This window comes from Littorina saxatilis, linkage group LG17, assembly GCF_037325665.1.
Source record: "Littorina saxatilis isolate snail1 linkage group LG17, US_GU_Lsax_2.0, whole genome shotgun sequence".
Taxonomy (NCBI): Eukaryota; Metazoa; Mollusca; class Gastropoda; order Littorinimorpha; family Littorinidae; genus Littorina; species Littorina saxatilis.
This window is the reverse complement of record NC_090261.1, coordinates 14,798,702-14,823,096: the sequence shown is the minus strand read 5'-3', so window position 1 is coordinate 14,823,096 and position 24,395 is coordinate 14,798,702. Positions and strand designations below refer to the sequence as shown.

At 39.0% G+C, this 24,395-nt stretch overlaps 1 protein-coding gene across 1 annotated transcript; it reads left to right on the top strand.

The window, feature by feature from the left end:
• LOC138952529 (claspin-like) lies at positions 1-23,556 on the top strand. Its single transcript, XM_070324214.1, has 28 exons — positions 1-73; positions 1,982-2,046; positions 2,744-2,867; positions 3,162-3,217; positions 4,609-4,675; positions 5,140-5,213; positions 5,584-5,659; positions 6,088-6,179; positions 6,666-6,765; positions 7,173-7,290; positions 7,919-9,061; positions 9,718-9,839; positions 10,210-10,460; positions 10,845-11,082; positions 11,512-11,631; positions 11,842-11,924; positions 12,514-12,662; positions 13,171-13,298; positions 13,588-13,798; positions 14,543-14,696; positions 16,004-16,098; positions 16,515-16,688; positions 17,100-17,221; positions 20,378-20,508; positions 20,874-20,949; positions 21,315-21,433; positions 21,940-22,098; positions 22,711-23,556. The coding sequence occupies exons 1-28, from the start codon at positions 1-3 to the stop codon at positions 22,855-22,857; spliced, it is 4,467 nt and encodes a 1,488-aa protein (XP_070180315.1). The 3' UTR covers positions 22,858-23,556.
• Positions 23,557-24,395: the final 839 nt, after the last annotated feature.

The window sequence follows — 24,395 nt, the reverse complement described above, 5'->3', positions numbered from 1 at the left end:
ATGAGGAACAAGGGGGATGGATCAGAAGCTGATGGAGACTGTGAGATGGATCATGAGGCTGCAGGTGGCCAAGGTTTGTTTTACTTTCGACTACTGGTTCTGGGTTGGTAACACTAACAGTTACAGTAACACCAACATATTTATAGGATGTACATGTATGTATGCAAATGCATGGGTGAAACTTTTCCGCCTCAGGGCGGAAACCCGCCAAATGAAATTGGTCAAATAAGGAATTCCTTATTTTGAAAATCTGCAAAAAAAAATAAAAATAAATTTCGCAGGCGATCCGATCCGTTTTTCACCTAACACAGTGACCAAACATCGCTGAGTCTTTGTTTCACTGGGCGCACGAATTATCGGACTACAGCTTGGCATTTGTTACCATTGTTTAATGTGCAAATTTGTGTGTTTGAGATACCAGGATAGGCCTACTTTTTACCCTTAAAAGCCTGATTTTTTGTTTTCTTCCGTCCCCCCTGGGCCCCCTAGCAGGGCGTTGCCCCTGCACCCCGGCCTTATTTTCGTTTCTGATCAGTTTCACCCATGCAATTATGCTTTAAAGTTACATATAATTGGGTGGAGTGGAAAACATTATTAAAGTCTGGTTTAAAGTCGTACAAACTAGGAAGAGGATTTATAGTTGCCATTCTTTATACATGTAGTACAGTTTTGATTGTTGTCAATTTGTAAAATTGTTGGTCATACATCAATTCAAATTGCATGACACAAACACAATATATGTGAAATTGTTGGTCATACATCAATTCAAATTGCATGACACAAACACAATATATATGTGAAATTGTTGGTCATACATCAATTCAAATTGCATGACACAAACACAATATATGCAGGGATTCATCTAGAATGACAGGCCTATGGGTCAATTGACCCATTCTCTTGAAAATGTATGGGTCAATTTGAATGATAATGGGTCAAGCCACCGCAAACAAATGTAGCCAAATAAATTGCTATGCACGTGCACGCACTCACACACACACAAACACTAACTTCTCTTGACCGCTGATCAGCTTCAGTTTCTTTTTCGGTGGCATTTTCACTGACACTATTATTGTTGGGATCAACAACCAAATGTTACGTTTCCGGGAAAACCAATTTCATGAGCCAATCAAACATTGTTTCCGTTCTGTGCCGGCGATTACAGTTACTTCCCCTTGTACAAGCAGACGACAGTTTCTCTTCACGACAACACAGTCGCCGTCTTCCCTTTCTTCTTCCAGTTACCGACGACCATCACGAATTATTTTATTTGAAAGGAGGAAAATAAACTAATTAACATTTTATCTTGGCTAGGAAGTACCAGAGGCAGTGATATGAAGTGAGCTAGTCAGAAAAGGGAGGAAGGATGGCGCATTGCAACACTTAAGTGATGGGTCATACGGCGCACTTGCTCAAGGTTCTATGGGTCATTTCAAGATAGAATGCGCCATTGGCGCAGGGCGCAGCCCTAGATGAATCCCTGTATATGTATAATTTATAGAACACAAATTATATTGGATTGCAGTAAAAAAGATAAAATCCAAAATTAATAGACTGCTGACACTCCAAAATAAAAAATTCTAAAAAGGTTATGGAACGTTTACGAGAACGTGGACCTGTCACTGTGTCAGTCTAACTCTAATAAATGGAAGAACAATGTACTCAGCAGACAAATAATAATGCTCGATTACACTTATCTGTGTATGATGCTTCTTCAAAGATGGCAAGAAGCAAAAGGGAAGACAAATGTATTTCTTTTCTTGCATTTACATGATTTAGTTGCAAAGCTGTTAATAAAATAAGAAAGTTAAATGCTAATGCCTTTTTCAATTTTGCTAGTGTCACTGTTAGTGTTAAAGTTTGTGCGCATTTTTGCGGGCATAAAGGATACTTATTTAGATTTCATTTTGAAGAGTAATTGATTTTAAAAATAAAGTGTTGTCTATTTACTCTAGTTAAATTATTAATGTTATGTTTGCAGATATGCCCATGGACAGTGATTCTGAAGAAGAAAGCATCCAAGTAACAAAGAAACGCGCCAAAAGGGTAAAGTGACACACCACTATTAGAATTCCATATATATATTTTGAGGAGATTGTTTTTAAATATTTGCCTATATATATGTGTCTGCATTAAGTCATGAATTATAAACCTTTGAACACATTATTTCCCCCAATTCCTATTTTCCCTAGTGAAAACTGTAATTCCCATCTCCACTGAAACTGGATTCCCGTTTGCACTAGGGCAAACTGGAATTCCAATCTTCACTAACAAATATCCAGTGGAGATGAGAATTCTAGTTTGCCCTAGTGCAAACTGGAATTCCAATCTCCACTAGTGCGATTTCAAAATCTCACTGGATTCTCATTTCCACTGTGACATATATATATATACAAATTACTATTTGTGAAAGACTGTTGGTGTAAAGTTATGTTTGAGGAATAACTTCAATAAGTCTTGTTGGTTGATATATATCATATATATTATTTAGCCTTGTCACTCTCAGTCTTTTGGAGTCACTAATCAGTCTAATAAGCCCTTTTTTCACTTGTTTTGCTTGACAATGACATTGCTAGGGTAGAATGTAGACACTATTCCATATTTTATATAAATTCATCATTTTGAGTGGAACAATTTACACGATGTTTTTTATTAGAAGTTTGTAGCACTTAATTGGACACAATTAAAATTGAGCTGTATTTCATCATATTGATAAGAGAAGACAAAAAACTTCCTTTTTCAGATGATCATTGATGATGATGATGGAAGTGAAGATAGTGGTAATGAGAATGCTGATGCTGAACAGAAGGACGAAGACAAGACTGTGACAAACAATCTTGCAGCCGATGATGACAGCAGCAATGAAGGTGAGAAGAAAATTCTCAGGGAAACGTGCATGTAGGGCGGTAGAAGTGAAAGTCAAACAGAGTGCAACATTTGTTTGATCAGCTCATACCTTACAAATAGAATACATCTCTGCACAGCAAAAGTCAAAAATGGAATTTTGACAAACTCTTGCCTAACTGTTACAGTGTGGTTTCTTGATTCTGAGTGTTAGTTGTACAGGCTATACATGTAGTTGTGTGAGTGTGTATCTGTTTTTTTTCACTTTGTTTTACTTTTAGAGTTAAACTGATTTACATTTTTGCTTTGTTTTACAGGGCAGGGTTCACCAGTTGCGAAAAAGAAGACAAGGCCAAAGGACAACAAGAAGAAGGTAATTTAGACAAAGAAGTTTGGGGAAAAAAGCTGTGCTTTTTGCAAAGTCTCTTTATCATTTGCGATACATTTCTTTAATCTTTTGTGGTCATTTGTGTCACTGAAGGACTGCTCAGCTTAGGATATGTAGAACAGTTCAGACCTGTTTACCAGTACGTTTTGGGTGTATTTTGTACGCCAAATTATTATCGGTACGCAAATACGCGACACACGCACAAAATACGCCTAAGAAAAAGTCTAGAATACGTTTTCCGGTGTTGGTGTGCTGATTACGGAATGGTACAACTGATACTGGTTTCGGTCGAAGGGAGATAACCATGACAGCGAGTCTTCAGCTGTGGAAACCTTGTTTAGTTGTTGGCACGTGCGATCGTCTGGACAATCGTGGCAAAATGAAGCGGAAAAATGTGCCAGTTTCGGATGACTGTACCAAGTCTAAACAGCAGAAGCAGCAGATTTTCTTGGAGAAATATAAGAAAGAGCCAGGAATTGTGGAGTCTACTATGGGAAAAAGTCATGCACACTGCAAGTATTGTAAATCAGATTTCTCCGTTGCCCATGCTGGGAAATATGACATCGAACGACACTGCAGTTCTAAAACTCACCTGGACAAGGTTGCTGCAAAGAAATCCGCTGAAAGCTGCCAAGGAATTATGAAGTTCATTCCCGCAAAGCAAATCCTGCCAGAAGAAAAGGCTGTAGTCCGCGCTGAAGCAATGTTTTCTGAGATGATTGTAAAAATGAACTTGCCACTGTCAACCGCAGATGTTATTTCACGAACTTCATCTTTTCATTATCAATCTGTTTGGAAGACACTGGTTATAATGCTATAAACTGACAGGTAAATAAAATTGTTTTATTCCTGTTGTATTGGAAGCAGTTAAATTCTGAAGGTGTTCACAAGACATGCTATTCTTACACAAACACGTTTGCACCCACGCGTACATTTTCCCTACCCCATATGGCTTTGCTTGCAAAGTACACCAACTTTTTGAAAAATACACTCAACTTTTTGGGAAAGTACTCTTGCCTTGGGTTTAGGGTAAACAGGTCTGACAGTTTGTCCAGCAAAATAGCTGAGAGTAGACACTTTTTGCCTTATTTTTTGTCTCAGTATACAGTACCAGTTACCTGTTTCAGAATCAAGTGGTTGTTGAACCCCGTGTCTTACAAATTCTGAATCTAATAAATGTTGTTTTCTGCTTGTTTTTGTGTGTGTGTGTGCCTTTTTTCACGTATTATTTTTATAAACTGTCTCGTCCATGATATTTGTGCAAGGTTGCTGTTTTATATTCATCTCCCATCCAACTTTAATTATGCATAATATGATGACAGTATTTTAATGACTATGAACAAATGATTTCATAATAGAGACTTCTTTAATTACAGACAGTGGATGAAGTTCTGACTGCTGTGCTCGAAGACTCAGATTCAGGAGAGAATGAACGAAAAACTGGTCAGTTACTTTTTCAACTCTTCGTTATTTGGCCAAAAGTGACAAGATGTAGACTATTGTAGATTATCTCACGAAGTTTGTTGTCAAATTAAAGTAGAATGTGCTTGCTGTTAGAATTAATGCAATTAACAGCGGGTTGTTTAGTCAATTTTGAGATATCTTTTCTTTTTTTCTTCTTTTTTTTTTAATAAATGATTTTCTGATAGAATACATTTATGAAGTTTGACGTTGAAAGTTTTTCCTTTATGCAGTCGCGAATGCCAGGAAACCCCAGATCTTTCCGTGGATGTTTTTTCAAAGCAAAATTTAAAAGAATTGTTGAATTTTTCAGTTAATTCTGGCTTATTTTTATTTTTTATTTCTCACACATAGCATACTTTTACTTCAAATCTTTACATTATGGGAATGGTTGTCAGTGTCACACAGGCTAGTTCATTAATTGCTTTGTGCGAATAATGATGCAGATGCTGGAGTCGATGACGATAATCATAGCTCTGATGAGAGCAGTGACGATTCAGACAAGGAGACAAGTTCACAGGTAATGGATATGCGATCAGTGTTGAATTTCTTGGCTAACTTTTTTCCTTGTTTATTTTAATTTTAATGGTGATGATCATGCTCTTTGGTCCAACTCTTAGCTGCTGCATGTCAAAAATCACACATTTGACTCACCTTATACAACTCAACCTGTGAAACTTAAATAAAGATTAATGCAGTGTTTGTACGTAAAGTATTAAAAACAACAAACTGAACAAAATACCTTTATGCAGTTTTATCTGCACAATATCTTGAGCACCATATGACCACTTTTGTCTTCATTATATTTCTAATTTGTTCATTTGATTGCTTCTTTTCGCACAGTTAAATGGTGCTTTGAAGCCATAATATGTAACTTGCTGTCTCTGCAGGGTCCAGTCAGACTGAATGGTGATCTGTTTGATGCTGAAGACAGCAGTGAGGATGATCGCAACGACTTAGACATGGGTATGTCATCAGTGGATTGTTGCTTGTGTCTGCTCACTATCCATTCTGTTTTTCTCTGTCTCTTTTCTTTGGTCCAACTGTGAACTTATTGTGGGGTGGAGGTGAAACATTCAAAGGTATAGACACGGGAAGCAAAAGAAATCAACAAGAAAAATAAATGTTAAACAAAGTGTATTTTGAAGCAGAATTAGGAATCCTCAGTAATGTCTGTGCCAATTAATGGAGTAAATGTAACTGGAATACTACGCATGGTGTTATTTCTCAACTTGTTTATACCCACAGATTAAGTTGTCATGACGTGATATGCAAGAAATGATAAAAAGAAACACCTCAGAATCAGAATTGATAGTTGCTGAATGCAAAAACATGTTTAGTGATTCACTCGTGACTTTGCTCTCAATCTCATGTTTCTGTTTGTCTCCTTGTAGCTGCTGGTGCTGCCTATGACAGTGCAGAGGATAAAGATTTTGATGAATCAAGTCTGGACCCTAAGTTGTTGAAAAAGTTGAAGAAATTGAAGGTATGACTGGGGGAAAAGCATATGGGGGCTTTTCATGTGATATTTTAGGCATGGTCCCTAATTTAAGACAACTTAATAATCATTATTTTGTCAAGGTTTTGTCCAAACTCCATGTGTCTAAAACGGTGTTACTGTGTGAAAGATTCTGGTGTATTTGTAAAGGTGTCAGTTGAAGGTACGCTGAAAGCAGGTTAAGTTCCTGTAACTGTTTGATGACGACAAGTCTGTACACAGGCTAAAATATTTACACAAGTACATATGCATGCGTGCATGCACAAGTTGGTGAATGTACAAGTTGATTTTCAGTTAGGTGACAAACTCATGCACAAAATTATTTTAATCATTTATACATGCACACACACGCACACCCACACACCTAAATGTACGTTTTAACGATTTCTCTTAGTTCAGTTCACTTAAAAAAGTTTACAAACCAAGTGGTTCAATCTTGAAACAAAGCAATAACATGTTTTTCTGTGTTGAAAGGGTGCTGGGAAAAAGCCAAGGGAACAGAAGACCAGAAAGTGTAAGCCCACAAAGGATGACATGCTAGAACTACACAGTGAATCTCAGCGACTTATGAGAGGTAAATATTTGTGCTGATCAGCTAACCTGATGCTTTAAAATTTAGTGTGTGAATGAACCTTCATGCACCATGGTTTCCATAAACATGTGCCACTTCAGAGTGTGTTATAATTTAAGGCTACCAAGGTGTGATTTCAGTATTTTGAGATTTCTTTTCTCAATGATGGTTATTCAATTGTATGCAAAATCATGTGCATGTGATGACAAACAGCATGTTCCTGGGTCTGTCCAGTCTAGTTGTTGTTGTCGGTGAGCCTCACTTTGCGATTTTTTCACAGGAATGTTCATGAGTTGGCTTCACTTGACTGCTGAGAGGAAGCAAAAAATGGCAGTGCTGTGTGTTTTTTCCATCTAATTTCCCTTTCCTTACTTGGGTTATACTTTCTGAAAATAATGCTTGTTGTTCAGAAACCCAAGTGCGCCTGCCATACCACAAGCCAGCGCCCAAGTCCTTGCAAGATTTCATGCAGAGAGCAAAGAAGAAACAGGAGGTGTACAAGGTGCTGAAAGGAGCCCGTGATATTGAGTGAGTTGTCTTGTGATTATTTGTAGTTTAAATTGGATGTCCTCAGATGTTTTTCCTCGCTAGGGGTGGGTTACTATGTTCCTTTTTATTTTGTGCACTTCTGTGCTGTGGTCAGCTTGCAAAACAAACATTTCTTTGCATTCACAATTTTGAAACTATTTCACTAACTACACGGGGTTTTTTTTTTTTAAGAAGTTCAAGCTATCCAGGAGAAGACAACAGAACCCAGCATCAGAAGTGTCACATCTGCACCACCTAGGGTGGGGGGTTGTTAAGGCCACAAAAAAATAGTCTGTTTACGGTATCCCGACCGACCCTATTTTTTCGCGCGACCCTAGACTTTTTTTTGGCATTTGGAAAAGAAAAGAAAAAAAATTTTTATAAACAAAAACCACCAAGTCTTTGGTTTTTGGCAAAATAACTTAAAAATATGTTTTTTTAAAGAAGAAAAAAAAATTAAAATTAAAAATCTCGACCTACCGACCCTATTTTTTTGGGCCTATGTTACCGTAAACAGAATTTTTTGTTGTTGTTGCCTAAGTAGCAACTTTACTCAGGTTTGTGAAATCTGTCTTTTACTACATGATGTCGTGAAAATAACAAGTTTCTTGTCTGTGTTGTATTGCAGAAGAGCTCAGGTTATCCAAGACAAGATAGCGGAACCAAGCATAGTGAAACTGCCCAATCTTCGTCACTCTGGACGCTCATCGCAGAAAGCACAGAGACATTCATCAGCTGCCGAATCCCAGCAGTCTCTTCCTGACTCGGGACATGTCTCCGGTGGCAGTAATCCTTCCAGTCAGGGAAACGTCTCAAAGCCTTCTGTTGTCGAGGCAGGTGATTCTGCTGTACAAGTCAATGCCACTGGTGAGGATGAGTTGCCGGACTTGGTTGCCAACCATTCAGATGGACTAAGTGTTTCTCAGCCAATATCTCAGCTGAATTCTCAGCAAACAGAAGAAGGGGAGGAGTCACAAATTTCACAATGTTCTCAGAGTACGACGAGGAGAGAAAACTCGCAGCCTGTATCTGACGGTGATAATATGATGGTGGAGGAGTATGATTCGCCGGCCCCAGAGAATTCTCAGTCGCAGTCTCAGCGCATTGAAGAGGTGGAGTCTTTGTCTGTCAAAGACTGTGACTCACAGAGAAGTCAGGACGCCGCCGACACTGTGTCAGAGTCGTTAGAACTTGAACATGCAGATGCTTGTGTTGATGATGGTGATGAAGCTACTAAAGACGCTGAAATTGTTCAAACAAACGGGGGTACTTCTACTGTCAGTGCTTCGGTAAGTTCAAGGGTTGCTGATTCAACACTATCAGAATCTGTACAAAAGCTAGCAAATGAGGACATTGGTAGCAAAGACAAAACACTGGATACCGATGAATCTAAAAAGCAGACAAATGAGAACATTGTTAGCAAAGACAATACACTGGAGAACAATGAATCTAATGCAGCTGATTCAAAGGAGAAAGAGAGTGACTTGTGTGCAAGCGATAGCAAAGGAGAGGATGGCTCCAACAATACTGCGGAGGAAGTGACAGTTCCCTCCTTGCAGACTGCTCGTCAGAAAGCGTTGGAGGAGTTGGAACAGAAGGGGGTTGTGCCAGCACTAAGGCGTCCTAACGGCAGCTTTATTGTTCTGGACGATGATGAGCCTGAGGTGAAAAAGGACGACCCGAGATCAAAGGGGATGCAGAAGTTGTTGGACCTCTTGTTGAAACAGCACCAGAAAAAGGAACCCAAGAAACCAAAAGATGTGGAGATCAGGTGAGTAAAACTAAAAGATATTGAGCTGAATAAGAAATCAGAGAAAACGTTTTACTGAACTACTAGTGCGCCAAACAAAAGAAGCAGGGAATAAAAACTAGCACAAATAGTTAGTTCCCAGGATAACCTGACACGGTTTCTAAAGATTCAACTTTAAGCACCGTTGTTTGACTCAGATTTCCACCGTCAAGTTTTAATGCATGAGTGAAGCTGACAGGGTTTTTATTCTGTTGCTTCATTTTCTGTACATGTGGCTTGAATTTGATATCAATGGTGACAAGTGAAACGAGCTGAAAATGTACTCCTGTTTTAGTATTTGTGACCCTCCACCACGAAATGAGTCGCATGTCACTTCGCGCGGTTCTGCGCTAGGCTTGATATAAGTCCGGAGAGTGTATGGTAACAGCGTGAGGATCATCTTAGTCACAGGCTTATAACTCAAACAGTTTTCGCTCTTTTCTAAAACGGTTTTCACCACTGGATAGAGCATAAAAAACTCTTTAGGAAAATGTAAAAATATGAAAATCATGCAAAGGTGACATGCGACTCATTCCGTGGTGGAGGGTCACATTTGTTCAAGTTTAATCTTGTTCTGTTTGAACTGGTGGACAAGCGGTGTGTGTGTAAAACCAATGAGTCTGCTTTTACTCTATCAGCATTGTGGAGAAGACTGGAGAGGAAGGGCAGGACAAAGGGCTGAAGCTGAACAAAGTGACCTACCACACGGAGGGCGAACCCGAGGCAGACCTGGACCTGGAGGCTGAGAGTCACACACCAGGTCTGTCTTTACAGTCCTATCTACACAACTTGTTTATACTCTGTCCTTGTGGATATCTTGGAAGCAGTTTTTAAATGATTTTTGTTGGTGAGAAGACATGCAAAATTTGGGAAGGCGAAATTGTAAAAAAACAAAAACATTTTATATGAAAAGTTTGATTTTGTGGATATCTTGGAACCAGTTTGAAAATAATTTGTATTAGGTATCAGACGTTTAAACGTTGCTAAGGCAACATTGTTAAGAAACTGTTTACATGAAGAGTTTACCTGGTTTTTATCCATTTTCATTCTTCTCCCCGACTTAGATTAGTTAAAATCTCAGTCGACTGCTGCCAGACTTTGGAACCCATTTTCAAAACGTTTTTTTACAGGAGGGAGATTGCAGGTGCTCAAGCGAAAATTGGAACAGGGGATGCAGAAGCGAAGAGCGGCGGCTTTTGAGCGACGCAAACAGCTGTATGACATGGAGAACGAGGAAGGTTTTGAGAACGCTGACGATGGATTGCCGGAGGAGGAAGAGGAGGCGGAACTGACGGACCAATCTGATACGGACGATGAGGGCAATAGTGATGCTGACGAGGAGTTAGAGGGAGAAGGAGAGGAGAAAGAAGAAAAAGACTGGGTTTGTAACTAAACTTTTTGTGTGTTGTTTGATAGATGAAACAATGCTGAGGGTGAATGTGTAGCCTTTTGCTTTTTTTGTTGTCGTTTGCTTGTTTTTAATTCCACCTATCATATCCTGTTTTTCTTTTTAAAACTAACAATTGAGGTATGTTGTGCTTTCAAATGTGACTGCCCATAATCATTGAGTGAGAATGTATGCTGTCATTAAATGCCATCTTTAATCTTAAGCTGTGACTCTGGAGTCTGAAGAAACTCGTGTGATGATCAAAATTGTGGCAGAATATTAACGTCAGTGCAAGTTTCTGAAAAAAAATATGTTCTCAGTAACTTTCTTGTGTCATGTGAAATCATCTGTTTCAAGTCAATCATGAAACTGTTTCAGAACAATCCATTCCTGGATGACGAGGCAGATGAAGATTCAGATGATGATGGAAACGAACATGTGGACCGCCAAAGACCTGTCTGTGCAGAGATCAACGACATGGGCGACGATGATGACAACGATCTGTTTCAAGACACTGACCAGCTGCATCTCGAGCTGGATCTTTCCGATGACGAGGAAGATGACAAAGATGGGGAGAAGGATGAGAAGGAAGATGAGAATGAAGAAGAAGAAGAGAGTGAGTGTTGTGGTTATGTGCAGGGGTGTCGTTATTACGTTGGCTGTCGGTGAAACATGAAAACTGATTTCAAATAGATGAACTTCAGAAATAACTGTGAGGTTTATATGGGATGTGAAAGAATGAAGAGTCTTGCTTTTATTGAGGCAAACTTTGCACACATGCTCCTTGTCCACATGTTTCTGACACACACCTATACCTAGTTGCTGACCTATAGTATAATGTCATGTGGAAAAGTTTGCCTTGATAAAAACAAGTTTTTTTGCTTCAGTTCAGCTGTACATTCTGTGCATTTTTTTTTACTTTGCTATGCTGCAGGGAATATCATTGTAAGTGTTTTTCCATGACAAGTTATTTCAGTCACAGAACTTTCATCAGTAAACCTGTTGTTAATCATTGGTTGATTGTGCATGGTTGATTTCACTACAGTGGCCTTCAAGAAACCCAGTCAGAGAAGACCACTGGCTATCAGTGATGATGAAGACATCAGCCAGGAGAACATACCGTCAGCACAGGACTCCACAAAATCCTGCGGTTCTACCAATACAGGTAAAGATCAGGGTGAAAGGTGCAGTAAAAAGTACTGTTTGTTTACAGTGTTGTAAAATTGGATGGTCCCTTGGAGGTTTCCAGTATTGTAGATTTCAACAAAATGTACAGAGCCTTTGAGATATGCCTCTTTCAAGAACTGGTTCAAGTGGTTGTTTTAAACGTATTGAGTCAATGTTCATTGTTTAAATGGTGTTTGTACTTGCTCAGGTGAGCCCAAGAGTCTGGATTTGTCCTTCGAGGTCATGACACCAATGACACGTCTTCTGCAGGACACGCAGCCACATGGAAATGTAAGTCATTCTGCTGTTGTTTTATTTATTTATTCATATACATACAGAGGAACCTCTCTTTGAAAACCCTCCATTTTGAGACTTCCTCTTTTATAAGACCTCATTTTCTCTTACGTTTTCTACATTTACCCTTGTGTTACAAATCTCCCTCTCCATTATTAGTTTAAGGCCTACATTTACCCTTGTGTTACAAATCTCCCTCTCCATTATTAGTTTAAGGCCTACATTTCCCCTTGTGTTACAAATCTCCCTCTCCATTATTAGTTTAAGGCCTACATTTCTCTGACTTGAAGAGGTTTTAAAAGTAAAAACAGACATACCACTGTATATATTGTTGTTAAAAATTGAGAATATTCAAAAACTTGTGTTCACTAGATTTACAAGAGACTAAAACAACTGCAGTAAAAACACTGAACTTTCTTTAGATGAAGCTTTCCGTCCGAGCGAATTGTGCATGTGATAAGCGTAGCAATCATATTATTAAGTTAGTTTGCTGGCATCTGTGTCAGCGTGCCACCATATGTTTCAGTGTGCATTCGAATATTTGTATCTTCTGTCATTTTTATGATGAAATCAATATCCTTTCCAGCCTCACCGTTCAAGCTTAGCACAGCCCATAGAGGACTCACAGGATCTGTATGGGGGTTCAGAGTCGGACCACAATAACTCTTTTGCCAGTTCTGCCATGCATACGTCTTTCAGTGAAGATACAGCATCACAAATGTTGGATGCTGATGGGTGAGTGGAGTTTTGCCTGTGTATCTGTCTGTGAATATGAGTGTGAATGTGTGTGAATGCTTGTCACTGTAAAGTTAAAAACAAAACAAGTAATTTAGTGAGATTCTGTCTTGTTCTTTTCTGACCTGTAAAACATAACAGTAAATCACAAAATGGGAAAAAATCTAATCACTGTGATGGAACTTTAAGTACAGTGTGCGTGTGTGTGCCTTTAGATTTGTTTTGTGTTGAACTACATCATTTCATTTTCAAGATTTATTCACGACTATTCAGTCATTTTGCTGTGCTTTGAGTAGCGATCACGTTTAAGTAAGATTTTAGGCCTATTTCACACTTTCTACGACATATTTGTTCAACACGATGTGTGTGTGGCATAATTATGCTAGCCTAAATAATGTGCCAGTAGCGAGATAGCATGAAGAGTTTCAGATTTGTGAAGAAAAGGACAGTCTGTGAGAATCAATTTGACAGTGACGTGATGCTGAAAACAAAACAAACCTATGTGCAGGTTCATAAAACTACCCACAACCCAGCCCAGAAAAATGGTCAAGTCCAGCAGCTTCCTGCACGAGGGAAGTCAAGACGCGACAGGAGGCATGGACGAACTGATGGGCCTCTGCTCAGGGCAGTTTGCAAGTAAGTGCATGTTGCTAAGAACTTTCCATCCAATTACCTTGCATATCAGGAACGTGAAGTACCCAGTACTCATCTGCTTAACAGTGCACCCCCCCCCCCCCTCACAAATTAAAGGGGGACAAAAGAGGAAAATAAAAATAAAAAAAATACTCTGAGGTTTGTCTTTTATCTTTTCTTGTGTAGAAATTGCATTCTTCAGCTTTGCGTGTGCATGTTTGCACGCCTCTGTGTGTGCGTGTGCTTGTTTGCCTGTACCTGCATGACTGATACTGTCCATTCTTTCTTGCAGAGGGTATACAAAAAGAAGGGCTGCTTTCAGGAGGCTTTGGGGGACTGTTTGACAACACCTCTCAGTCTCAGGATGACCGAGGCTCTGTGACCAGCCTGTTTGATTCTTCCTCGCAGTCTCAGGGTGCTGGTAACAGAGACAGTCAAGCTGACACTGACAACATGGATGATCTACTGGGCTTGTGTTCTGGCCAGTTTGCTTCTTCAAATGAGTGAGTGTGGAGACCTGTTTAGGGATTTGGTTGATTGGAACATGTTTGATTTTAAGTTGGCAAAAACCTGTTGGCAAAAACCTGTTGGCAAGATAGTTGAGAATGTTGCAGGCTGTTGGCATGGCGTTGCCAACTTTATTTTATCCTTGCAATAAAATTCATTGATTAAAAAACGTGTGGTATGATGACCGTGAGAATGGCTCTTCTTGTAGGTATGTGTAAGGTGATAAGTAAATTGGATGGTTACATGTGAACAATTTATTGTCTGGTTATGTCTGGATAATAGCGTGTAGCAATGCCTGAAGCTAGAATTATAGCAGTTTTATAAGTGCTCCGGCAGGTCCCTAGTGGAAGCAAATAAAGGTCTAAACCAAGAGGAAAGGACGATTGTTCCATGATATCTGTGGCTCCCAAAAATTGTTAGGAAGGGTGTTATACTGCACTTATTTGTGTACTGTTCATCATCTTTGTGTGATGTTGATGTTTATTTTTCATAGACTTTTACCGTAAGCGCCTTGAGTCGCCTTGTGGTGAGATATGTGTGGGTTATAAATTCTCGTATTATTATTACTGATTCAATGTGTATTTTTCTTCTGCGTTCCCATCGCCATGCTTGACTGTCATGATGGTTGATGAGATGAAGTCTGCATTTTGCTGCAGGGACTCCGCTGGACCTAACAGTTTCTCCTTCAGGTGTCAAGTGTGAATGAACTCACTTTTAATCTCTTTTTCTTTTTCCAACAGTGAAGCCAAGAAAAGCCAGTCGGGAGAGGCGAAGAGAGGAGTGAAGAGGAGAATAGTCATCAGAGATGACTCATCGGATGAGGAAGACGATGTGGCCGGCACTGGGCCCTTCAAGCTGTTGTCTGATGATGAAGCCAGCAAACACTCTGCAAAGGTAAAATGGTGCTTTGTGATCTGTTAGATTGTGATATGTTTTATGATACATTGAAGCCGGGTGACAACATTGTGGCAAGGTTACAAAGATCTATTTTGTTGTGAGACATTTTTGGGAAAGATCTTTTTGGGGAGATCTTTGAATACATGCAATACGTCCTGTATTAATTTTATCCAACTTTGTTAACTCATTCGCTGCGCAGCTAAATTTCCCCTGTGTTCCCTGCCAACGCGCGATTTAGAGCCATTTTGAAAAAAATATTAAAAATCAACAACACAAGATAACCTTACATACCTTATGTTTTTGCAAAGTTTGAAACTTACTCTTTTAGAAAATATATGAAACATTTGAAAGTACATACCTTTTGTTGTCTTCATATCCACGCAAAATATCCAATTTGAAACAAAACAAAAAAACTTTCTACGTCATGGGTTCATCATACACAATGTCATGATCGACACTTGCATTGCCCGAATCATCACCCAAATGATCGTCCATTGGCACAAAATCGTCACCAGAATCTAAAATATCATCTCCACTATCATCATCACTGAGGTCAAGATCAGAACCGTACTGAATAACACGTTCTAGCACTCTTTTCAAGTTACTACGTCTCAGCAGAACGATCCGCCATCTTGGAAAAGTCAAAACACGTGGGTCGCACACCGTCAACAAAATTTTTATTAATCCCAACAATTTAAGGGAAGGAACTGTTTACAGTGAATGGTACCACTGTAGACAGATAGAAGTTCATTGCAGGGGTTGTTTCCCTTGGTCAGCAGGACCGTTTACACCGTTAAAAATTCGTGATATCCGTCGGAACTCAAGTGCCGGCACGCAGCCAACGCTAAACACAGGTGTCGGAATTCCAGTTCCGACGCGCAGCGAATGAGTTAAGGGCATTTGTCAGATTTGTAAGGATATACTTTTGGAAAGAGGAGAAGCTATGACAAAAAGCAAAGAAAGAGAAATCTTTATTGAATGCATAAAATGTACACACACAAAAAGGATTACGTAATTGTGACATCGTCAAGTGAATAATGTCTCAGCTTTTGGTAGTTATGGACAGAAAGAATTGAGAAACAGATTCCCGTGTTCACATGGATGTACATTTATACAAGAATACAGGTATTTAAAACCCTGTTCTCTTATCAGTAAGAAACATTCGCTGGATAAAAAATCTTGTACCTTGCAAATATTGTCATTGAAGTGACATGTTGGATATCAGATTTTAAAAGTCATTAGCATTTTTAAAAGTTTTACTTTTTTGATTGTTGTAGTTTTTAATCACCTCTTTCTGTTTATAGAATGAACTTTCCGGATCAGAAGATGAGAATGAAGATGGCCACGATTCAGATGCATTGGAACAAGAACCTTCATTCAGAGGCTTCCAACAGAAAGGGTAAGTGTGCAGGACATCTATTGCGTTGAGTGACTCTTCAAACACAGCACCTACAGTCTATAGTCACCACTCAAGGGACCGACCTAAAGTGGTTATAGGGAGGTGGTTGTTATTGAAAGGTGAAAGATAGAGAGAAAAAAACCGTCAACGGGTATCCTGTCAGGTGGTTGTAATGGGCAGGTGGTCGTTATCAAGAGGTGGTCAACAGAGCAGGTTTGATTATATTATCTTGGATAAGAAAAAATAAATGCATTTTTACCAGACAAGTATTTACCTCAAGGAATAAGCTTTAAATTGGTAACGCCGGACATAACTGATCAGCAAGTTTGTGGAATGTGCGTTATCATGTATCTCTGTAATGACCCGGTCACAAAGAAATGTGCATGTCGCATTGTCTCTACTGTTTGGTTCCGCAGGAATCTTCTTCAGCAGTTTGTGGAGGATGAAGCAGAACTTTCTGGAAGTGAAGCTGAGAGCGATGAGAACCTTGACATTGCGGAGGAGGATGACATTCTCGAGATGGAACTTGGCGACAACGATGTTAGCCTGAGCAACGACCAGTTGAGGGACCAGGTCGGCCGTGTTCACATGTAAGTTTTTTGTGTGCTAGTGTCTGTTTTTTTGTTTTTTTGCAGCAAGCTTTCTTGATTAATTAGCATGCGCAGTCTTGTTCTGACATTTACTGAAGTTAATACAGTTGATGTTTGATGTATTGTTTTTGATATAACTCAGTTTACTATGTTTTTCCAGATTTCTGGAACATGTGTTAATATCTATGATTAACATGTAATTTTCTGGTATCATTTCCAGAATTATCTTCACAATGATAAATTGTGGACACAAATCTTTTCTGTCTTTTGAGTTTTTTTGTTTTTTTCTTTCTGAAAGAGCCATGTGCTGCTTGGTGTTAAGGTGATAGCTAATCTGTGATGATTTAGAGCTTTGGCTGTGTAGCCTGGGATGCTGATGAAAATTTTATTCATGCTTTTATCATTGTGCAGGAAACAAATGTTAGACGATGACGACAGACAGTTGATGCGCTACAAAGAGATGTACCTGCCTGACGGAGATCTGCACAGTGAGGGTGCAGGCAGACAGAGACGATTCCACTGGAAAAGCATGGGTAATGATTCCTCCGTTATTTGTAATGACAACTTCATTATGCAGATGGAAAGAGAAGGGAGGGAGGAAGAATACAGGCTTTGTGTTAAGAATGCTGACTGGCAACGGAGGGTGGTCCTGTTGTCAGTGTTGTCAAGTTCAAGTTCAAGTTCAAGTTTTTATTAGTCCATAACCCATGGGGGCATTTTGAACAATAAATACAATCAATACAATCATGATATATGTATAGGTTACAACACGAGTGGTTTTTTATATGGCTTGTATTTCAGTCAAGACCCAGCGGATGAATATCATCGGGAGACACGAGCCTCTGGCGAGTGGCTCTCGATTGATATTCCCGCTGGGTCTTGACTGAAATACAAGCCATATAAAAAACCACTCGTGTTGTAATCTGTATATCCCATTCTACCATCAAACACAAAGTGTAGACTACTAGCGGCACTGTTGCGATCTGTGGACTGTAAAACAGTTGTGCCAGCGAGACTTGGCCCTTTTGCAACCTTAAACTAAGTGACCGTCGCTGAAAAAATAAAACGAATGAGTGCATCGATAAGTACGCGGTAACACTACTTTCAGACCATTTAAAAGCTTTAAGTAAAGGTTCATAAGTTGCAAGAAAGTAATGAAGTCGTATAGAAATTAATTTAGTTGAAGCGCACAATTCTTTTGTTTTGCGTTTCAGGTCGGCAGAACGGGCGAAACGGGTTTGGGACCCATTTGGCTTACTCGATTCAGAATCGATTCCTTGTTGTTTTTCTCGAACGTGTTATTATACAATTAGGCTTATTGACAGAGAAGCAAATTTTAGGGAACAAATATGTAGGTTTAGATTTAACCATTTGCTCCCTATTTGAAATGTATCTACGTGATAAACTGTTTTGCGAGTGTGTTTGCATGAATGAACCTAAACTGGTATGGGTGTGAGGAAAACGGGACCGACTTGGTGAAGTCGCGAATTGCTGACACGTCTGTCACCGCCGATTGATTGCATTTTGAAGGAATATGACTGGATTACGGAAAAATGCACACATGTTAAGTTCTTGGATACCTTCATCGCCAATGTGGACTTACTGCAGAGCCAGGCAAAAGAGTAGACTTTCTCGCAAAATACGTGAAACAGCCGATGTTTGATACGAAGCGAAGCCACCCCAAACCATGCAGTACAGACGCTTTTCGGTCCCGCTACGCATGACACCAGACCAGTGTTGTTGCTTTGAGTTTGACTCACAAACTCGAAACTGTCATTTAAAACATGAGCCAAAAGTGTATTGATTGTGTGATTAGTCTATGTGACAGGGCTTCTATTATCTGTGCTCCCTAGCTTCTGTCAGTTCCCACACCGACACTGTGACAGACTCTCACGAACAGTCGTCTGCTTCGATGCAAGGGAGGGTACTCGTTTTTTTGTTTTGGTTTGTAGCCATGGGCATTGTGATAGTGTTCGACTGTTCAAACTAGTGTTATGCACGGGTTAATAAAACTGAGGATAGAACTCTTTAGCAGCAAAACAATTAAGAGTGTATTACAATCTATTTGTTTGGCGCAAGGTCAAAGGTCGGGAGGAAAGTAGTTCTTTGCCCAAATCGGAATCTGCACTATCATATATTTTTTGGAGTCCATGATGTATTTATTGAGCTATAAAAATACAACATATATACCCATACTGAAGTAACAGAGACAAAGAAGGGAGGTCATGGGATATGCTAATATAGTAAATAAAATAAATAAAAATAAAATAAAAAATTATGAAAAACTGTTACAAATTCTATTAATAAAGTCCAACATATTCTTTAGCAATTTCTTTTTCTTAGTAGCAAACAACTTTTTAAATTTAAGTGCATTAGGTTTTTTCCAATAGTAAGGTGGTAACAACTCAGCTCTTTCTTCTTTGAAAAAATCACAGACAAATAAATAATGGAATTCATCACCTATGTCTTGTGATACACAGTTGGTGCAGGTTCTTTCTGACCTCGGGATGTTAAGATAACGTTCTTTCTGTACAGGCAAATTGTTGTTTAATGTTCTAAACTTCATCATTGAAACACATTGCTGATATGGCAGGGTTGTGACGTAGTCTTCACATGCAAAAATATCTTTGAACATTCGATAATTCCAATATTCTGTGACATGAGATGTGTTATCTATCTTCTGTGTCTGTTTGCATGTGTACACTGTATGCCAAGTAAAACAAACTATAAAGCAGCCATTTAGCAGCAAATGGAAGTGCTGTCTTGGAGAATAACGTACCTGTATGTGCCATTTCCTAAGTTGAAGGGAGATTAGTTATGACAAAAACAGGATGCTTTTAATATTATCTCTTGAAAGACACAGACAAAACTTTAAAAAAAAAAAAAAAATTTTAAAGGTCTTAGCAAAAAGTTTTTTTTCTTCTCTGAGATGGTTAGTATTTGTTTTCTCTATCTTCAAAGTTGTTAAAGGAATGTTTTTAATATACAGGATCTTTGATGCAGAATTATCAACTGAGCAGAAACGAACTAGACTACAGAACATCTTAATAGCCAACTTGCACAATACCCCGCTTGGATAGCTCTCCAGTGCGAAAGATAAGGAAGGTTCACTTCCCTGCGGGCACATTTTTTGCTCTCAAGAGTTATCGTTCCTTCCATACACTACAATCACTGATCTAAACAATGGCTACCGAACAGCAGAATTTTCATGCGATTGCAAGTACCAAAGTTGCAAAAATACCTCAAAGAAAGAAAAATACAATATTCAGGATACAAGAAACTGAAGCTGATAAAGTTATTGAACAGACAACGGAGTACCGGGATGGCACGTCATTTTGACGTCGAAGAGAATTCAGCCATCGCTTCACAAGCGCTGGTGTTCTCTGGCTCGTGTTAAAAAAAAACTCGATCGCCTTTCCTTTGTGTACGGACCATGCTTGGGTACTTTGAACGAACTTTAGGATTATTCTTGCGGCTAACATTGCTGCAGCCCACTGCTGCACAGTGCAAATTCACCATTTTCAAGGCGAAGTGTCTGCACTGAAACGCAACCTCTCACAAGACCACGCAAGGTATTGCAGATTTATCGCGCGACTTCGCGGCGCTGGCCGATAGGGCAAGTCGCCTATTGTTTGTTTGTGGAATCGCAGTATCTGTGTATATTCATTGTGGAACCTTGTTACGTGCAGGGGATGACGGATCCCAGCAGGACATGTTTGCCGAGGGATCTGATGAGGAGAAGGAGGCAGCAGAGGATCCTGACGAGAAGCAGTGGAGAACGGAACGCTTTGAACGTGAAAAATTCTTGGAATCACAACAGGTCAGTCTGCTTTCATAGCTTTTTCATAATAAAACAGAAACTTTTGAATTAAAGAAAGCTACCATAGACAAAAGAGAAGCAGCAGGGGCGGAAAGCAGAAAGGACATGTAGAATATCAAAGACAGAAAACTAGTATCGGTAATTGTCCAGTGTTGGAGGGTAATACATTTCTGTGGCATCAAACGTGAAATTAGCACAATAAAATCAAAGTTGTGGAGATGTGTATAAAAAATCACATTAGTGATTTTCTCAAAACAATGGTGCTGAAATCTTAGTAGACACGCATAATTATAATATTTATTTATATTAAACATGAGTTGGATAATTTTTCATTCCTATGTTGATTTTTCTCTTTCTGTTATTAGCAAGAAGTTGCGGGAGAGGAGGAGGAAAGTAACAGCCAGTTCCTGAAGTTTGGCAAGTTTTTCATGAAGCGGCAAGGTAAGTCAAACATTGAAAATTATAACTCGCGAGTCTCAACTTATTTGATTTGAGTGGATTTTATCATGATCACTCAGGAAAATACAAAATTTACAACTGAATCAAAGATATGATGAGGAAAAGAATCTCTGATTGTATTGTCTTGTTTTACAATCCAGTGGATAAACATAAATAAACAATTGCACCAGCTGTTTTGCACTTGCACAACACAAAGTCTTTAAGTATCAGTCACTTATAACTTTCTATGTATGTGCGCTTAATAAATTCTGTCCATTTGTACATATAAAACGAGGAAGAATTAATTTCAGGAATGGGAACTCCTGAAGCTTTGTTCCAGTAAATAAACGCTCTCTTCTCTCTTCCAGTTTCAGAGCCTTCAAGTGTAGCACCAAAGCCACAGCCACCTACACTGCTCAGACCCAAGCCTGTCAGAAGCCAGTCACTGATGGAAAAGACAAGTCCCAGCAAATTTGTCAAACCAAAGGTACAAGTTCGTTGCATGCTGCTAATGGCTTTTACTGTCTTTACGACAACAACAAAAGTCTGTTAAAGCTCATAACGTTTTGATTGGGGTTTTGGCCTATTGGCTATGATTATTGTATCATGTGAACTAAAGTAACGATAATGAATATGTGAAAAATAGGACCAAATGCTGGATATTATGCCATCAAACCACAACAATGAATCAAGTAGGATTTCACCTTTTTGTACAACATTGTGCTTTTTGTGAGTGACTGAATAGTTGCAAATTTTTTATTTTTTTATATATATATACTTGGCGTGAGTGGACGTTTGGCCTTTCATGTGGAACATTTAGGAATAAGATTTTTTCGTCAAGGATTATCAAAGCTCCAGCGATCATTCTTGAGATCCTCAGATTTGGAGATTTTGCATATTTTGTTTTCAAAAATGGTCTTTAGAGCATGCATTTTTGTTGTTGATGTTTTTAGTGCAATTTCTTGATCTCATGCCTGATGTTTTTTCCTTCAGATTCCCAAGCGAGGGTCGTTCCTGACTCGTAGCAAAGAAAACCTGGCCAAGATTGCCGAGCTGACAAAATCAAATTCACTGAACGTCAACGGCACGCGTGGCTCACGAAACTTTGTCTTCAGCGTTAACTCTGACAAAGAAGAGAATACTAATGAAAAGGTGTGAAGAGTATACTTATATGTGTGTGTCTGCATGTATGTGTAGGTATTAACATGTGTGTTTGGTAGTTTTCCCATCTGTTTCCCACCATACCACTTTGTTTATCTGGGTTTGCAATTGTTGGTTTGAAACTCCTGCTGGGCCAACATTTCAAAGCAAAACCAATCCATGCCATACAGGTTTGGTAATATATTCAAGGCACTGCCAGGAAAAAGCACAGGATTCACAATTGAAAGGGGGGGGGGGGGGGGGGGGTCACACCCTGTCAGTGTCACCTGAAACTATGGTACTAGGGATTTCATTCTCTATTTCATGTTGTCAGAGATCACCTGTTAGTCTCAAAAGAGAATTCACATTTTGTTTGTCTTACCTGAAGTCTGAAGAATTTCATGTTCATAATAACAGCAGTGCTTATAATCTTTTGTTTTTAGTGTTTAACAACAATAGAAGATTGAAATAGTATTTTCTCTTAAAGACTAGTGTAAGTTTATGCCTTCACTGGTTACATACGAGCTCAGCAATTAAGTAATAGAATAGAATAAAATAGCACTCTGCATCAACTGCTGGCTAAGTGCAAGGTTCCAGCTTCATTTTGTTAAGACTGTGTTTCAGCTCGTCATCAAGGCGTCGTCAGAAGAAAAAGCCGTTCCAGCAGTCAAGAAGAGAACAGCCCACAAGCCTCCAGCCAAAAAGCAGTGTGTGGAACCAAGGACACGGCCAAAATCACAGAAAAGCATCTTCGGACTCATCGACAAGTGACCCAGCTCATCAGTTCTCTCAAGCGCGATGTTGTGAACATTTAACTGGATTCTTGTTGTTATTTCATTTTGATTGACTAATTGTCAAGGTCTCCAGCTCATGACTTCAGTCAGTAGGATTTTCTGAAGTTTCAGCTGGACTCTTGTTATTTATTTTATGATTGAATTTAAGAATTAAAAGAAAAGGGACAACAATATTCAGTGAAAGTAAGAGAAAGAAAGAGACTGAAATCTTACTCTGTTTACCTTGTTTGCTCAGAAAAGATTCCAATGTTTCTCAGTGCAACAGAAAAGCATATATAATTTTATACATGTAAGTGAAACTGCCTGTGTATGTAACTTTTTGCATGCAATATTGAATGCTGCAGCTGTACAAAGACATGTGATTTTACATATTTTGCTTAAATGTTCAAATTGCAGATCATACATATTCATAATTCCTGTCACTATGGTACCCAAATCTATAAGTCATCAAAGCCTACCTTCCTTTCCTTTTAATCTTTATATGTGGATACATTTTCGTTTTCTTTAAACCTATGCCTTAGAGTTTCTGTATAGTTAAGGCTGAGGAAGAAATAACAACTTCTTTACTTTTCCTGTTCAGGATTTTTAGAGATATTCTTACAACTGTTGTTGTAAAAGTAATATATCAATGAGTTTTAATTGTTGATTTCTTTTGTAAATAAAAGAGAACATAATTTTACTGAAAAAAATCATACTTACAATCTTTTAGCATTACACACAATGTGCCTTTTGCAAAGAGAGAGTGTGTGTGTGTGTGTGTGTGTGTGTGTGTGTGTGTGTGTTTGGGCATGAAGCCTGGTGACAAAATAAAAGTAGCAATGTGCATGATGCGCCTAATCTGAATGGAACAAAGAATTGATATCTTCAACTGATGAATACACAACAAAAACAAAGCAATATTGGCCACAGAGGGACAATATAGAACACACATATTTTTGCCTTGCGAATGCTGTTTCAAATGTTCCGATTTGTTGTACACCAAGTTTTGTAAAGGATATATCCTCTGACTTGTGACTTCAGTGCTGAAACTTGTAATATTGCTTCCTGATTTATAAACCCTTTTGTTTGCTTCATTTTGAAGACAGAGCATAAGATTAGAGCATAGAACAAAGGACTGACAGAAAGTGGTCATTATGGACAGGTGGTCATTATGGAAATATCAATTTTAAAGAATAGCAGTTCTTTAGCCTAATAGGTCATTGTTGGCAGGTGGCCCTTATGAAAAGGTCACCAGGACAGGTTCAACTGTATTATACTTGTGTTCTGGTGCAAGGAACTAGCTGATTGCAAAATCACAAAGGACGTTAAAAAGAACAGGAAGAAAAAAGCATCTAATTTAATTCCTTGTCAGGGGCCCAAGGACTGTTATGCCGGGGTGGAAGTAGAGATAAGCGCCTACTTCCCAAGAAATGCTCCAAATGGCTTCGTGTCTCCAAACACCTCTGACAGTCAAATCCAGCTCCTGGCCTTCACGTGGCGGGCCCTGTCTTCGACTAACAGGAGAAGGGATGCAGG